This window comes from Melospiza georgiana, chromosome 6, assembly GCF_028018845.1.
Source record: "Melospiza georgiana isolate bMelGeo1 chromosome 6, bMelGeo1.pri, whole genome shotgun sequence".
In the NCBI taxonomy this organism is placed as follows: domain Eukaryota; kingdom Metazoa; phylum Chordata; class Aves; order Passeriformes; family Passerellidae; genus Melospiza; species Melospiza georgiana.
The window spans coordinates 61,912,269-61,929,417 of NC_080435.1; the positions used below are offsets into that span (position 1 = coordinate 61,912,269).

Below are 17,149 nucleotides of genomic sequence, written 5' to 3' on the forward strand. Positions count from 1 at the left end.
CTTTCCCCTGTCTCCCTTTCCTTCCCTTCCCCATTTCTCTTCACCTTTCCCTTGTCCCTGTCCCCTTTTCCTTCCCCATTTCTCTTCCCTTTCCCTTGTTCCCCGTCCCTTACCCCCCTTCCCTTTCCCCTGTGCCCAATCCCTATTTGAAGAGCTGCAAATAGGGAGGTTTGCAGAGGCTCCTCATCCTCCTCAGGGCCATTGTCCCTGACAGAGGGATTCCAGGAACAGCCCCAGGGGACCCCAGATGCCCGGGATGAGGATGGGGATGACCCTGGAGGAAGCAGGAGCACTCCGCAGCTCTCCAGATCATTCCAAGATGATGAGCAGCTTCCTCCAGCAGCCCCGGGGAGCTCTGGCAGAGCCCTCAGCAGGGCAGGGGCTGCTCCTGCCTTCCCCAGGCACTCATCTGCTGGGAGGGCTCATCCTGATGGATCTGCAGCCCAATCCAACCCCTGCAGGGCCCTCAGAGAGACCTCCCAGCTCAATTAGCTCAATTCCCAGCCCCAGATGCATGGAAAAGGTCTGGAGCAGAGGAAGCAGCAGCTGCTCATGACAAATAAGTGTTGTGTCATGTACGCATCCCCTCCCATGACAAACCCATTGCTGTGCAGGGCCAGAGCTCTGGTAGCACGAATGTCCAGGGATAAACAGGCTCCAAACCACTCTGGAACAGCTTCTTGTAAACACAGACTTTTCTTTTCAACTCTGCTCAAAACTCTGTCTGCTTTGATGTTTCACATCTGGCCTGGCCCTGACCATTTCCTCCTGCCCCCACAAGAGCAGACGGATAAATCCTTGTCCCTGCTGTGGTGTTTTTGGGATAGGGGGGTCCCAATAAAAGGCCAGGACCTTTCATTGGTGGATTTATGGTGGATTTATCCATCCCAGTTTATTGGTGGATATCCAATCCCTTTTATTGGTGGATTTATGGTGGATTTATCCATCCCAGTTCTGCCAAGCACCGCTGTGCTGCTTGTCCAGCACCTTCCAGGTGCAGAGGGAGGAAGGAGGTGCTGGAATGGGTTTGGGGATGGTGATGTGCTCAAGGAGCTCTTGAGGGTTCTCCCAACCCCATTTCCACCACCACAGAGGGGAAACTGAGGCAGAGCAACCATAGAGTCCCAGAATGGTTTGGGGTGGAAGGAATCTCAAAGCTCATCCCATTCCACCCCATGGCAGGGACACTTCCACTATGCCAGGGTGCTCCAAGCCCTGTCCAGCCTGGCCTGGGACACTGCCAGGGATGGGATGTGCCAGACCTGAGGGCTGGAATTTTTCCTATGGCAGGAGCTCGCTCACAACCCAGCTGCTGAGAAAAGCAAGATTTCCAGGTGGTTTTTCTGAGAGTTTTTAACTCAGCCACAAAATGGCACCTTCTGCAGCTGGGGCAGCCCAGTGGGAACCTCAACGAAACCACAGCCCCAGCGCTGGCACGTAAAACCCCACAAGGATTTATGGCCTGACTTGCTTGGTAACCCCAGGGCCTTTGCTCTCCTCCTCACATGAGGATGCTGACGGGATCCTGCTTTATCCTAATAAGTGTGGGGTTTTTTTGGGAGAGGTCACAGGCTCACCCCACGGGGCAGGATGGTGAGAGATCCACCCCGCTCCACCGTGCCTCGAGGCTTTTATGGCCCCTATAAAATCCAGATGCTCCATGTGAGTTTGACACTGTTTAGTCTCTGGCTTTGGGAGATTTAGGTCACTCTGGGAGCAGCAGATGGGCAGCATTTCCCTGCGGATTTGATGCACTTGGATGTTTGCACATTCCAGGGAAAGCCAGTTAAAATCAAAGCAGCCTGGCATGGGAAACCCTGGCCGTACCCAGGAGTGTCCCCAGCACATTCCCCACCTCAGGCTGCCCAGCAGGGACACGAGGTGCCCCTTCCAGAGCTCGGGAAGAGCCCGAGGGCACGGGGAATGTGTGATCCCGCCCTCCCTGGCGGGTGCGTGGGGAAGGAGGACATTATTAATATATAAATAACAATATAAATTCCCTGACACCTCATCGGGATGCTCCTTGGGGACAGGACTTTCTCCGGGGGCGGGAGCACAGAGCAGCGGTGCCTGCAGAGCCGCTCCCACCCCGAGGGAGAGATGGAATTTCAGCCAGGCTTGGAAAACTTTCCCTTCTTTCTGTTTGCAGCCGCTTGTGCATCATCCGGGAGCTCTGGCTGGGCTTGTCCCTGTCCTTCTTTGGGTTTCTGGTTGGATGTCCCTCGGTTGGGGGGAATTCTGGGGGGCTCTGGGGGCTCTGATCCATCCAGGCCTTTGTCTGTGTGTGCATTTTGGATAAAGGGTGGAGCAGGGAATAGCAGGGATACAGGGATTCGGGAATTCAGGGGTACAGGGATGCAGAGATACAGGGATATAGGGATTTAGGGATATAGGGATCCAGGAGTACAGAGATACAGGAATTCAGAGACATGGGGATTCAGGGGTACAGGGATACAGGGATTCTGAAATTCAGGAATTCAGGGATACAGGGACACAGGAATTCAGGGACACAAGGATTCAGGGATACAGGGATTCTGAAATTCAGGGGTACAGGGATGCAGAGATACAGGGATATAGGGATTTAGGGATATAGGGATCCAGGAGTACAGAGATACAGGAATTCAGAGACACGGGGAGTGAGGGTTACAGGGATACAGGGATTTAGAGGTTCAGGAATTCAGGAATGCAGGGATTCAGGGATACAGGGATTCTGAAATTCAGGAATTCAGGGATACAGGGACACAGGAATTCAGGGACACAAGGATTCAGGGATGCAGGGATACAGGGATTCAGGGATATAGAAATACAGGGATATAGAAACACAGGGATTCAGGGGTACAGGGATACAGAGATTCAGAGATAGAGGGATCCAGGGATTCAGGGATCCTGGAATTCAGGAATTCATGGATACAGGGGTAAAGGGATACAGAAATTCAGGGATAGAGGAATCCAGGAATTCAGGGATATGGGGATTCAGGGAGACAAGAATTCAGGGATTCAGAAATTCAGGAATTCAGGGATACAGGGATGCAGGGATTCAGGGATAGAAGGTTTCAGGAATTCAGGCATTCAGGAGTAGAGGAATTCAGGGATTCAGGGATCCAGGGGTACAGGGATTCAGGGATAGAGGGATTCAGGAATTCAGGGATACAGGGATGCAGGAATTCAGGGACACAAGGATTCAGGAATTCAGGGATACAGGGATTCAGGGGTACAGGGATACAGGGATTCAGAGATAGAGGGATCCAGGGATTCAGGAATTCAGGGATTCAGGGGTACAGGGGTACAGGAGTACGGGGATACAGAAATACAGGGATCCATGGATTTAGGGGTACAGGGATTCAGGGATTCTAGGATATGGGGATATAGGGATACAGGGATACAGAAATTTGGGAATTTGAGGAATCAGGGATTCAGAGATACAGAAATTCAAGGATACAGGGGCACAGGGTCCATCCCCATCCCAAAGTGCTCCAGCTCACCCTCCCAGCACACCCAGCTCCATCTGTGAGGAAAAATGAGCAGCAGGAGGGCTGCAGCTCCATGGAATTGTGGAATATTTATGTTGGAAGAGACCTTAAAGCCCATCTTGTTCCAAGTCCTGCCATGGGCAGGGACACCTTGCACTGAACCAGGATGTTCACGTTGTTGTTTTGGTGTCAGAGGAAGAGAAAAACTGAATTATGTGAGAAAATGTCTGGCCACAGCCCTTCTGAGTGAGGAGGTCACGCCCACAGCTAAAATAAATCTGGTAGGCTTGAGAAATGGACAGTTTATGGCAATCTGGGGAAATAAATGTGAGACCTTCACCCCCCTGCAATGCTGAACCCAAAAGCCAGAATGAAAATTGTTGTTATTACTCACATATTGTAAAAAAGCTCAAAAATTCAAGGCTCTGCTGGGAGAGCTGGGAGTGTTCACATGGAGAAGGCTCCAGGGAGAGCTCAGAGCCCCTGGCAGGGCCTGAGGGGGCTCCAGGAGAGCTGGAGAGGGACTGGGGACAAGGGATGGAGGGACAGGAGCCAGGGAATGGCTCCCAGTGCCAGAGGGCAGGGATGGGTGGGAGATTGGGAACTGGGAATTCCTGGCTGGGAGGGGCTGATGCAGGGATCCCAGCCCTTGGATTCCACTGCAGGATTCCCAGGTTAAACTGATGTGGCACAAGGAATTTATGCCCCCACAAAAGTTTGTTCTGGATCTCTCAGGTGTATTTGGTTTCACTTTAGGTAATTCTGCCCAGCCCTGCTGCTTCCAAGGTCTCATAACCCCTCACAATGGCAGGGAAAAAACACAAATTCCTCACTTTGGGTCTCAGTGTTGTTGTTGATTTTAAGCCTATGAAGTTTGGGTTGCCACAAACAACCCCTGGAAAAGGCTGATCCCTCTTTCAGAACAGGATCATTCTGATGTGGGGTGACCTGAAGGACTCGGAGGAAAGGTTCCACATGAATATGTGGGGATGCAGAGGTGCAAAACCAGCTGCAAAAGCAGAAGGCAGCTGTGGCAAAGCCAAATGTGACATTTTCCTGTGGCATGGGAAGCCCTGGAAGCACTGCAGAGCCAGATGGGAAGCCCAGCCATGCCATGTCCCCATAAGTCACTTCCTTGGCTAATTAATGTAATCCAATTTAACATGGATCACACCCTCTGGAGCCCAGGGAGGGTTCCTGGGCCTGCAAAGGCAGCTCTGCTTGGCTTCCAGCATCCCAAAGGTCTGGAGCAGAAATTCCAGAAGTGCTCTGCAGGAATGCTGGGCTTGGACACACCACTGCACCCATCCCATGGATCCCATCCCATGGATCCCATCCCATCCCATGGATCCCATCCCACCCCATGGAACCCATCCCATGGATCCCATCCCATCCCATCCCATCCCATCCCCACCTTTGTAGGGTGTTCCCAAATATTGCCCACATTTCCTGACCCCCCTCAATGGGACTGAGGGGCTTTTGTAGCCCCCATAAAACCACAGCCAGGACAGCCCAAAAATGAGCATTTCCTCCCTGCTGTCAGCACAGAAATGTGGGGCAGATGTTCCAAACAAGCCAGGAAACGAGGGAGCAGGAGGGAAGAGCTTTTCCTTCTTCTCTACTCTCCCAAAATGCTTTTTCCCCAAAACCATTGTGTGGCATCAGCATCACTTGGGAATGGAGAGGGATTATTTCCAAGGGGCTGAAGGGCCAGAACAAAGGAGCTTTCCACTGGCAGAGGTTAGATGGGACATTGGTGTCCTGGATTTCCAAGCAAATTGTTTTTGATTTCCCATCTGGATGGCAGTTGTCTTCTGTTCACTGGGCAGTTTTCCTTATCTCTTCCACAACCAGGGAGACACCTGCTGATAACAGCTCTTGAATGTCCCTGCATGGCTGATAAGAACTACAGCTTCCCATTGGGAGATGTGAGCCCAGAGGGAGGAGCCAAGCATTCCTACCTGGATATAATCTGGAGATTCTGGAACAGCAGCCAAGCATTCCTGCCTGGATATAATCTGGAGATTCTGGAACACCAGCCAAGCATTCCTGCCTGGATATAATCTGGAGATTCTGGAACACCAGCCAAGCATTCCTGCCCGGATATAATCTGGAGATTCTGGAACACCAGCCAAGCATTCCTGCCTGGATATAATCTGGAGGTTCTGGAACACCAGCCAAGCATTCCTGCCTGGATATAATCTGGAGATTCTGGAACACCAGCCAAACATTCCTGCCTGGATATAATCTGGAGATTCTGGAACACCAGCACGGCTTCTCCACGGGATTTCCCAGAGGATTTCCCTCTTCCCCTGGATCTCCAGAGGAAGACTGCACCCTTCTCCAGGATCCCTGCTCCAACAGAACCACCCCTGACACTGCAGGAGGGCTGAGCCACAATTCCAATGGGACTGCTGCCAACAGCCTGACCCACAGGGTGTCAGGTTGGGTTCTGACTCTGTCAGGGTTGGTTTAGTTACTGCATTGTTTATTTTATCCTTTATTTTCTTCCCTAATAAGGAACTGTTATTCCTGCTCCCATATTTTTGCCTGAGAGCCCCTTAATTTAAAATTTATAACAATTTGGAGGCAGGGGATTTGCATTTTCCATTTCAGGGGAGGTTCCTGCCTTCCTTAGCAGACACCTGGCTTTCCAAACCCAGACAATTGGGAAGGAATTCTTCCCTATGAGGGTGGGCAGGCCCTGGCACAGGGTGCCCAGAGCAGCTGTGGCTGTCCCTGGATCTCTGGAAGTGCCCAAGGCCAGGCTGGACAGGGCTTCGGAGCACCCTGGGATAGTGGAAGGTGTGGATAGGGGATAGAATGGGATGGCATTTTAGGTCCCTTCCATCCCAAACCATTCCATGATTCTATGGCAGATTTTGGACAAGATCCCCGCTCCCTGCACCCCTCAGGCACTGTGGAAAGTCTCACCATTTTTCAGAAAGCCTGAGGGGCAGCAGATGCACTCTGTTGTCTCCAGGGAATGTTTCCTCCCTCCCTCCTGTCCAGCAGCAGATTCCCAGCTGGAAATGCAGGGTTAAAGACCTGCCTGGAGCTTCCCTGGGCCAGCAGGTTTCCGGTGTGGGAATAAAAAAGTCATTAAGGGCTGGCACAGACAATGAAATGAAACTTTGTCATCGTGGATTTGAGCTGAGCAGATGCTGAGGGAGCTGATGAGAGGAAAATTAATTTGCTTTTTCCAAAGGCTCCTGTGTGATGTTAATAAAAGCAGCATTTTGTGCAGGCTCATGGCTCAGGATGCAGAGATTCACAGTCCTCCTGTCCTCCCAGAGCTCTGCTGAAGGCCCTTTTCTCCTTTGGAAGCAGAGAAAGGAGGAGTTTTCGGATTCCAGAGCTTGGGTGTAATCCCTGGCCAGCAGCTCAGGATGTGTCCTGGCCAAGGGACTCAGGTTTAAGGGGTTCCTCTCCTTGCAATTTACCTTTTATTCTGGCATTGAATTTGATCCAAATGATTTCCCTGAGCCATCCTTGCCAGGATTGCTGCCCTGATGGTTGGGAGAGTGCCTCTCCTGCAGCAAAAACCAATCCCAGGGGATGCATGCTGAATTTCCTGATGAGGAGCCATAAACCTCCCAAAAAAACCAGCAGCTGCTAATTAGTGGTCAGCAGAGGAGCTGGGGGCTGGCAGGAGTGAATCCTTGGATTCTGGGAGAATCCTGCCCTTGGGCTCTCCTCCCACCCTGTCACATTCCTGCAGGATGCAACCTCCTTGCCATTCCCAACATTTTTCCCATTTTTTAAAAATTTTTCCTTCTATATTTTGCACTCCAGGCAGCCATTCCCTCTGGCTCAGAGGAGAATTGGGCAACTGGTCCTGAAATTCCAGCGTGAGCAAGCAGGTCATGACCATCCAGATAAATAAAGCTCAAGGACCCAAAGGCTCTTCCTAAAGTTTTTTGGCTCCTTTTCCAGCTGAACACAGCCTGAGCCACGATGGGACCCCCAAAACTGAGCCCAGAATTTGCTTTTCCTCCTGCTGAGGGAATCATTTGGGAATGAAGGGACAACTGTGCCCTGCCAGTGCTGGGTGGGATGGTGCCAAATTTGTGTTCCCAAGGTTGGCACCAGGATTAATGACATTCCATGGGCGTTGGGAGCACCCCAGCTTCACCCCCATGGGCAGGCACATCTGGAAAACCTATTCCTAAACTTCCACAGCCCCCCAGCCACAGGGTGCTGCCAAAAACTCATTTGAGCGAGAGCAGCCCCTGCCTGACATCTGCCCACACGCATTTGGGAGGCCAGGAGACTTCCTGTGGGCATTGGCAGCCTGACAGGAGTGACCTCAACCCTGCCTTTTTTAGGGTGGGTATTTTTGGGGGTGGTGTTTTGATAACAGGTGGGAGCTCTGCCTGCCTCTCCCTGCCTGTGGGATGGGCAGGTTTGAGGGAAGAGCTCAGAGATGGGGAGGAAATTGTGTAGCTCTGTTAAGAAAATGTCATTCTACATCTGTAAAAATGCATTTTATTGCCACTTTATAGGAAATTGGAGGCACCCACTTCCCCCTGCCAGCCTCTCCTGCTGCCTCTCCCCCCATTCCCGTGGTTTCATCCACATCCAACACATTTCCTCCAGGAGCCTGATCTACCCTGAGCAGCATCACAAGCACAAACCCACACATGATTCAGCAGGCTCCTTTGAGACACATTTATTATTTAAATATTTAAATAATAACTCTTTTTTTTTTTTTTTTTAATTTTTACATCACCTCGCCTCACAAACCACGGAAAAGCCCCAAATCTCGGCACTTTTGGGCTCCCTGAGCAGAGCTGCAGCTCCCAAATGAGATCCCACACTGGGAATTGCACAAATGCCACTGGGTGTGTGGGGTGTTCCTCAAATGGGAGCCACAAGAAAATTCCTAATGGCAGTGGTGGCCTTGGGATGTGGAGTTGGGCGCTCCTCATCCCAGTGGGAGCCATCCTGGAGTCCCAAAGAGCAAGAGGAATCCCAGAAAAACAAAATAGTGGTGTTGAAGGGTGCTGTCCAGCTTCAAAACCTGCATGGTTTTGCAGTTGGTTTTTTGATTTTATTGATTTTTTTGCATTTTAGTTTAAATAAATATTCATTCCAATCAAGGACAAACCCAAACCCCACCAGCAGCACCACCCTGGATGTGGTTGAAGCTCATGGCTGTGGCCATTCCCTGGTCAGGCTCTTTATTCCCTTTGCTGGCTCTTCCAAAGGGAATTTCCAAATGGGTGCTGAGGAGGGGCTGCTCTGCTCCATCACAGCACCAGGGAAGTACCAAAATTTGGCTTTTTTAGTACTTTGGTGCCCCTCAGGGACCCACCAGTGCCTAAAATCTCAGGGCTGTGGCACAGACAGACAGACAGACAGACAGACATGAGCACACAGACCTGGCCCTGAAAAAGTGCATTTCTTTAGGCAACCAGCCTAAAATAATGGGGATTTTTTAATGACACACTGCTCCCTTCCTCTCCTTCCCAATCCTTATGGATCTGGGGACACAGATGGGTGTTTGCAGCCACCCAGCCCCATCTCCAGCAGCTGTGCATCCCAAAAACCCACGGAGATCTTGGTGGGCAGCACACCTGGAACCTCTGCTTCCCAACACCCCCCAGCCATGGGGTCACAACAAAAAAAACCCCCCAAGCTTCACCCCCAACCCTCCCCAGCAGGGCTGAGCCCTCCTCTAGCCCTGAGGGTGCCAGCAGCACCCAGGGACTCACCAGTCCTTCCAACCCCAGGGATTCACCAGCCGTTCCAACCCTGTCCTCCTGCACTTCTGTCCCTGTGAGAGGCCACAGGGACTTCCCAGGCGACACCTGAGCCACCCCCAGCTGGCCCAGGCTGGCAGAGCTTTGCAGAATCACAGAATTCACAGAATAATCACTGGGTTGGGAGAGACCTTCAGGATCATGGAGCCCAACCCAGCCCCAACAGCTCAGCTCACCCCTGGCACCCAGTGCCACATCCAGGCTTTGTTAAACACACCCAGGGATGGGGACTGCACCACCCCCCTGGGCAGCCATTCCAGAACTTTGTCACCCTTTCTGTAAAAAACTTTTTCCTCATATCCAACTTAAATTTCCATTGGCACAGCTTCAGACTGTGTCCTTTGGTTGTGTCAGTGCTGCTGGAGACAGAGCCCAGCCCCAGCTGGGCACAGGCACCTTTCAGGAGCTGTGCAGAGTGATGAGGGCACCCCTGAGTCTCCTTTTCTCCAGGCTGAGCACCCCCAGCTCCCTCAGGGCTTCCTCACAGGGTTCGTGTTCCAACCCCTCTCCAGCCTCACTCCCTTCGGCCGCTCCCCAGCATCTCCACACCCTTTCCCACACTGAGGGGCCCAGAACTGCCCATCAGGAGGCTGCATCCCCCCTCGGACCTACTGCCCACAGAGGTGTGGCCGTGCTGGCAGCTTTGTGACAGCAGGGGACACGGCGGGGGCCGCGGGGCTGAGCTGGCAGCAGAGCACGGAGCGCATGAGGCGCAGCACGGGCGGCCGCAGGATGGCAAACACCCACGGGTCCACGATGGGGTTGATGGACAGGAAACGCAGGGCCAGCAGGTCCCAGCCGTGGTCACCCTCCGCCTCGCTGAGCTTGTTCACGTAGGCGCGGATCTGTGGGATCAGGGCGGGAGAGGAGGTTAAAAAACGGCCTGGTTTGGGCCTGTTGTTGTTCTGCTTGGCGGGGTTCAGCCAAGGCGCATCCAGGGAATTCACAGGATTCACGGGATTCAAAGGATCACAGAATCATGGAATTCACAGGATCACAGAATGAACCGAATCACAGAACTGACAGAACGACAGAATTCACAGAATTCACAGAATGACAGAATTGACAGAATTCACAGAATTCACAGAATGACAGAATTGACAGAATTGACAGAATTGACAGAATTCACAGAATTCACAGAATGACAGAATTGGCAGAATGACAGAATTCACAGAATTCACAGAATGACAGAACTGACAGAATTCACAGGATCACAGAATGAACCAAATCACAGAATTGACAGAATGACAGAATTCACAGAATGACAGAATTGACAGAATTCACAGGATCACAGATTTCACAGAATGACAGAATTCACAGAATCACAGAAGGACAGAATTCAGAGAATGACAGAATTGACAGAATGACAGAATTGACAGAATTGACAGAATTGACAGAATGACAGAATTCACAGAATTCACAGAATCACAGAAAGACAGAATTCAGAGAATGACAGAATTGACAGAATTCTCAGAATGACAGAATTGACAGAATTGACAGAATTGACAGAATGACAGAATTCACAGAATTCACAGAATCACAGAAGGACAGAATTCAGAGAATCACAGAATTGTCAGAATTCTCAGAATGACAGAATTGACAGAATTGACAGAATGACAGAATTGACAGAATGACAGAATTCACAGAATTCACAGAATCACAGAAGGACAGAATTCAGAGAATCACAGAATTGACAGAATTTGCAGAATCACAAAGTTCACAGAATCCATGGAATCAGAGAATGACAGAATCACAGAATTCATAGAATCACAGAATGGCAGAATTGAAAGAATTCACGGAATCACAGCATCACAGAATGCACAGAATTTACAGAATGACAGAATTTGCAGAATGACAGCATTGACAGAATGACAGAAAGACAGAATGACAGAATTCACAGAGTGACTATGACAGAATTCACAGAATCACAGAATTCACAGGATCACAGAATCACGGTGTCCACAGAATCACAGAATGACAGAATTGACAGAATTGGCAGAATTGGCAGAATTCATAGAATCCACAGAATTCATGGAATTCACAGAAGACAGAACTCACAGAATTCACAGAATTCACAGAATTCACAGAATTCACAGAAACACTGGACTGGGAGAGACCTTCAAGATCATCCAGTCCGACCCAGCCCCAGCACCTCAGCTAAACCCTGGCCCCCAGTGCCACATCCAGGTTTTGTTAAACACACCCAGGGATGGGGACTGCACCACCTCCCTGGGCAGCCATTCCAGAACTTTATCACTCTTTCTGTAAAAACTTTTCCTGATATCCAACCTGTATTTCCCTTGGCACAGCTCAGGCTGTGTGCTCTGGTTGTGTCAGTGCTGCCTGGAGGAGATGCATCCAACCTGGTCTGGAACCCTTCCAGCCACAGCTTCTCTGGACAACCTGTATCAGGGCCTCACCATCCTCACAGCAAAGAATTTTTTCCCAATTTCCCATCTAAACCTCCTCTCTGCCAGTTTGAATCCATTTCTCCCTGGTCCTGTCACTCCAGGCCTTCGTAAAGAGTCCTTTGGAGTTCCTTTCAAGTGCTGGAAGGTCACAATTAGGCGGCCCCAAATCCTTCTCTTTCCCAGGGTGAGCAATCCCAATTCTCCCAGCAGAGCTGCTCCATCCCTTCAATCAGCTTGGTGCCTCCTCTGGATTTACCCCAACAGCTCCAGGTCTCTGTTGTGCTGGGAGGACCCCAGAGATGGACACAGCCCTGCAGGGTGGGGGTCTCACAATCACCTCCCTCAACCAGGGAGAAATCACAGGGAGAAACAATCCCGAGTTTGGGCTCCCAGGATCTGCCCCCCCAGGCAGCTCTTTTGGGGCAGTTTGGGCTGTCACAGCAAATTTGCCGACTCTGTGGTGTGGGAATCCATAAAATCAGAGGGTTTTGGGGAAGCTGCAAAAGGCAGGCTCAGAGACAGCAGAACTGTGATTGGAGCTAAGCAGCAGCCATGGGATAGGTCAGCAGAAAAATTGTTTAAAAAGTAGAAAAGCAAGGACAACTAGAACAATGGTCTGTGTACTAACACTTGTCTTGAATAACTCCCTAAGCTACAGAAAACTTTATCTAGTGAGCTATTAGGAAGTTTGAAGCTTAATAATGGAGCTCTGTAAGGCTTAAAAGCAGGTATTGTATTCGAAATAAGCAAGCATTGTTTTAACCAAAGGTACCTGTGCTTACAGTGGTTGGATGGAACTGCTGTCAATGTGCTTTTGCTTTGTGGGATTGGTCAGAAAACTTATAAAGTAAGTTGGAACATTAAGTTCTGGGATGTGAGCTGATGGCATCTTCCCATTGTCACAACAGTGAAAAATGCATGCATTTTATGATTGGCTTTTCACAAATATTAAAAGTGTTGTGTTAGAAAGCAATGCTGTATTAATTTTCTTAAGTACTGTGTTAAATATAGTTTTAGGTTATAAAAATTGTTAAAATAGAAACTGTGCTATGTAAGATGCTTTGTTTAAAAGAAAGGACTTGCAGCGAGATAGCAGCCACAGGACACCTGAATCTTTCAGAGAAAAAGAATTTATTGCCTTCTTATCGGAAGAAACAAACTTCTTCCCACCTTGGAGGCGCTGTTAGGATTAGAGGGGAGAAGTTGATGATGACCAGACAGAATCCTGTGTTTGAATGGAATTTATGCATCATGGATGAAGTGTATGAATATGCAACGAGCTATTGTTCTTAAGGGTTAATCCTTTGTTAACGGGGGTCCTTTTTCAGGCTCATGGTGCCCAGAAAAAGGTACCCGGACTGTCTGTAACTCTTTGTTTTTTATTGTCTCATATTGTCTTAATTCAATTTGTCCAAATTGTCACTACTCTAATTGTGTTACTATTTTTATAACCATTTCATTACTATTAAACTTTAAAAATTTTTAAAACACAAGTGATTGGCGTTTTTCACAATAACCATGTAATGAATGAGATGCTGGAAAATAAACCAGCTCAAGGCACGCTCCCAGAAAATAAACCAGCTCCCAGCCCCGTCCTGTTTGTGATTTGAACATTCACCCCCGGCCGGCGATGTGTGGGTTTAAATGAACTTTAAATGCAAGGCAGCCCTTCGTTCAGAGGCACGGTCAGACCCGAGCTGCTGGAGGAAGTGGCGTCTCTGGTGTCTCTCACCTTGAGACCACACGGCAGCAGAACCGTGGGACACCACGGGGGCAGAGGATGAGCACGGTGAGCGCTGAGACCCCGCCGCTCCTTCCTGCCCTGCCGACTCATCCCAGCCCGCGGGGTTTTCCTGGAAGGTGACTCAGCCCCCCTTACTCACTCGGGTCACCGCCGCCCCCTCGCTGGGGCTGGGCACAGCAGGGATGGGGCTGGCAGCATCCCTGGAGCATCCCTGGAGCATCCCTGGAGCGTCCCTGGAGCGTCGCTGCCCTGCGCGGCATCCCCCGGGTACCACCCTGCCATGGCACCGCACGCAGCATTTCCCAGCTCTGCTGGGGTCTGGGGAGGAATTCCCGGCCTGAGGGGTTTGTGCGTGCCTGGGCTGCTCCAGGGACACGAGAGAAAGTGTCACCCAAGGAGGCGGCTGGGTTTGAGCCGCTGCCAAGCGCGGCCCCACATGGGAAGGGGAAGCTGGCTCTGGACAAGGCCATGTCTGCCCCCACAGGCCCCACGGGAGCCCGGCCAGGGCTGCTTTCCCAGCCCCTCTGCCCCCAGCACGCTCTCAGGGCCCTGCCCAGCCAGGGGTTCTGCTCCTCCTGAGCACAGCAGCCAGCCCAGGGCTGTTTTGGGACACGGCAAGGGCTGCCCATCATCTCTGGGGTCACGGTCAGGAGCTGGAGTCTCCCAGGGTGTTGAGGCTCCTGGGATGCTCACGAGCATCTGAACATTATTTCTTTGTTCTAAAACCCTGGCTCGGCCGTATCCTGTGGTTATTTCCTTTTCCCTTAGGGAAAGCAAGGGAGGATGAAGGGAAGGCAGAGTCTATTTAACACCAGGAGTGTGAAATTAGCACTGGCTGTGCTCCCGGCCTTGCTGGGCTCACCCCTAAAGGGACCAAATGATCTCCTGCCCTGGGGGGCTCACACAGCCGGGCTCTGGAAAAGCCTCTGGATGGGTGAGAAGTGGCCCTTGGGAGGGCAGAGCCCAGGCAGAGGCAGGGCACTCGCTCTCTCCTCTTCACTTTGCTGTTTGGATCCCGGATTTCTGCTGGCAGCCTCGTGCATGGATGGGGCACGGGATGTGGGGACGTCCCTGGGGATGCCACGTGCTGTGGCTGCCGTGCCAGATCTCTGTTCCCAGAAATCTCCCAGCTCTGTGCCAGCGCCTCAGCGCTGCTGCAGAGGAGCAGAAACCTCTGTCTGACAGCGAGGTGGGCACAGCCTCCCTCATCTCCAGCTCTGTCCACAGAGATCTGGGATAACTCATCCCATCCAGCACGGACATCCACTGCCTCCAGCCCAGGGCAGCTCCTTCATCCCCTCCCTAAAAGTGCAATTGGTTGTTTTGCCATCCCTCACAGCTCCACCATGACCTCCTGGATCCTGGGAATCTCAGTGATGATGATGTGTGGTCCAGGAGACCCTGCCTGAGCCACACGGCCTGGCCTTGGAGCCTCTGTGGGGTGGGAGGGCACCTCTGCTCCTGCCACATCATCCTCCTTGCCACTCCATTCTCCCGTCAGACCATTCTCCTGCCAGACCATCTTCCTGTCACCCCATTCTCCTGCCACATCATCCTCCTTGCCACTCCATTCTCCCGTCAGACCATCCTCCTGCCAGACCATCTTCCTGTCACCCCATTCTCCTGCCACATCACTCTCCTTCCACTCCATTCTCCCGTCAGACCATTCTCCTGTCAGACCATCTTCCTGCCACCCCATTCTCCTGCCACATCATTCTCCTGCCACTCCATCCTCCTGTCACATCATTCTCCTGTCAGACCATCTTCCTGTCACCCCATTCTCCTGCCACCCCATTCTCCCATCAGACCATCCTCCTGCCATTCCATCCTCCTGCCACCCCATTCTCCCGCCACATCATTCTCCTTGCCACTCCATTCTCCCATCAGACTATCCTCCTGCCATTCCATCCTCATGCCATCCCATTCTCCTGTTAGACCATTCTCCTGCCACTCCATCTTCCTGTCACATCATTCTCCTGCCACCCCATCTTCCTGTCACATCATTCTCCTGCCACCCCATCCTCCTGCCACTCCATTCTCCTGTCATCTCATTCTCCTGCCCTTCCATTCTCCTGCCACCCCATTCTTCTATCACCCCATCCTCTGCCACCCCATCCTCTGCCACCCCATCCTCCTGTCACCCCATTCTCCTGCCAGCCCATTCTCCTGCCCCCTGTGATCCTGACACCCCATCCCATTCTCCTCCTGGCCCTGGGGACGCAGGGAGCGATTCCCCCATTCCCCACTGACGTGCACACTGCCAAGCTCGTGGCTGAGCTGTGCTCTCCCAAGCTTTCACCCCAACCCTCGAGGCCCGGCCAGCAGACTTGGGGGATGCTTTACAAAGGCCAGGAGAGAAATATGAGCGCTGGGCAGAGAGAGAACACCCAGCGCCACTCACCGTGAAGGGCAGGGAGCAGATGACGAAGGTGATGGTCATGATGGAGAGCAGCAGCAGGTGGTCGATCTCCTCGGCCATGGAGAACATTCTCCGCCCGCAGCCCGCGGCCCCTCGGGGCTGCTCGGGGGCGGCCACCCTGCGGCTCCTCTGCCCGCGGCGGTGCATGCGGGCCAGGTTGGCCATCACGCTCAGGTTGCACAGCAGCACGGCCACGATCAGCAGCAGCAGCAGCGTGGCATACAGCAGCGAGAAGGCCACGTCCAGCCCGCGGTGCGGCTCCAGGTGCATCTGGATGAAGCACCAGGTGCCGGGGCAGTACTGCACGTAGCGCCCGAAGCCCAGCAGCGGCAGCGAGCACAGGGCGGCCGAGAAGGTGTAGATGGCCGGCAGGGCCACCAAGCCCGTGCGGGGGCTCAGGAAGCGCTCGTAGAAGTAGGGGCGCCCCAGGGCCAGGCAGCGCTCCAGCGCCATGGTGAAGAGGATGAGCATGGTGGCGAGGCCGAAGAAGCTCATGGCGAAGCCGAAGTAGAGGCAGATGTGCCCTCCGCGGGCCAGGCTGGTCAGGGTGAGGTTTCGGTGGTAGGAGGCCAGCACCAAGGGGCTGACGGAGCAGGTGCCCAGCAGGTCGGTGACCACCAGCGCCAGCACCAGGACGTGGAACAGCGCGGGCGGGCGCTGCCGAGCCCCGCGGCGGCCCCGCAGCAGCAGCGCCAGCGCCAGCAGGTTCCCCAGCAGCCCGGCCGAGAACATGAGGGCGCTGACCAGCGGGCGAGCCCCGGCCGGCAGCGCTTCCCCGGCGCTCCCGTCCGCCCGGCCCGTCCCGTTCATCGCCGCACGCCCGACTGCGCCGCCGCCCCCGGCCCTGGCACCGGCACCGGCACCGCCCGCCCCGACGGCACCGCCCCGCCCGCCCCCCGGCCCCGGCACCGCCCCGGGCCCCGGCGCCGCCCCGGGCCGGCGCTCACGGGGATGGACGGAGCGGAGGCGGGGAGCGCGCACGGACCGAGCCTGGCCCGGCCGAGAATCCCGGTACCGGCCTGGGAGTCCCGGGCACGGCGAGTCCCGCTGCGGTCCGACCATCCCGGTACTGGTGCGGGAGATCCGGACACGCCGAGTCCCGGTACCGATCTGAGAGCCTCGGACACGGCCAGTCCCGGTGCGGGTCTGAGAATCCCGGTACCGGTGTGAGAGTCCTGGACAGGACCAGTGATGGTGCGAGTCTGAGAGTGTCGGTACCGATCTGAGAGCCCCGGACACGGCGAGTCCCGGTGCGGTCAGACAGTCCCGGTACCGGTGTGGGAGCTCCGGACACGGCCAGTCCCGGTGTGCGGCCAGTGCTGGTACCGGTCTGGGAGCCC

At 53.2% G+C, this 17,149-nt stretch overlaps 1 protein-coding gene across 1 annotated transcript; it reads right to left on the bottom strand.

Annotated features, from left to right (window-relative positions):
* Window positions 1-9,843: 9,843 nt before the first annotated feature.
* PTGER2 (prostaglandin E receptor 2) lies at window positions 9,844-16,619 on the bottom strand. The gene is made up of 2 exons (XM_058026733.1): window positions 15,792-16,619; window positions 9,844-10,080 (listed from the first exon to the last, which is right to left on the bottom strand). The coding sequence occupies exons 1-2, from the start codon at window positions 16,617-16,619 to the stop codon at window positions 9,844-9,846; spliced, it is 1,065 nt and encodes a 354-aa protein (XP_057882716.1).
* Window positions 16,620-17,149: the final 530 nt, after the last annotated feature.

What these genes read in the sequence shown, in the direction of transcription:
- PTGER2 (XM_058026733.1), bottom strand. Translation starts at nt 16,619, where the DNA reads ATGAACGGGACGGGCCGGGCGGACGGGAGCGCCGGGGAAGCGCTGCCG. An exon ending in TCTGCTCCCTGCCCTTCACG is followed by an intron (nt 10,081 to 15,791) that starts GTGAGTGGCGCT and finishes CTGATCCCACAG; the next exon opens with ATCCGCGCCTACGTGAACAA.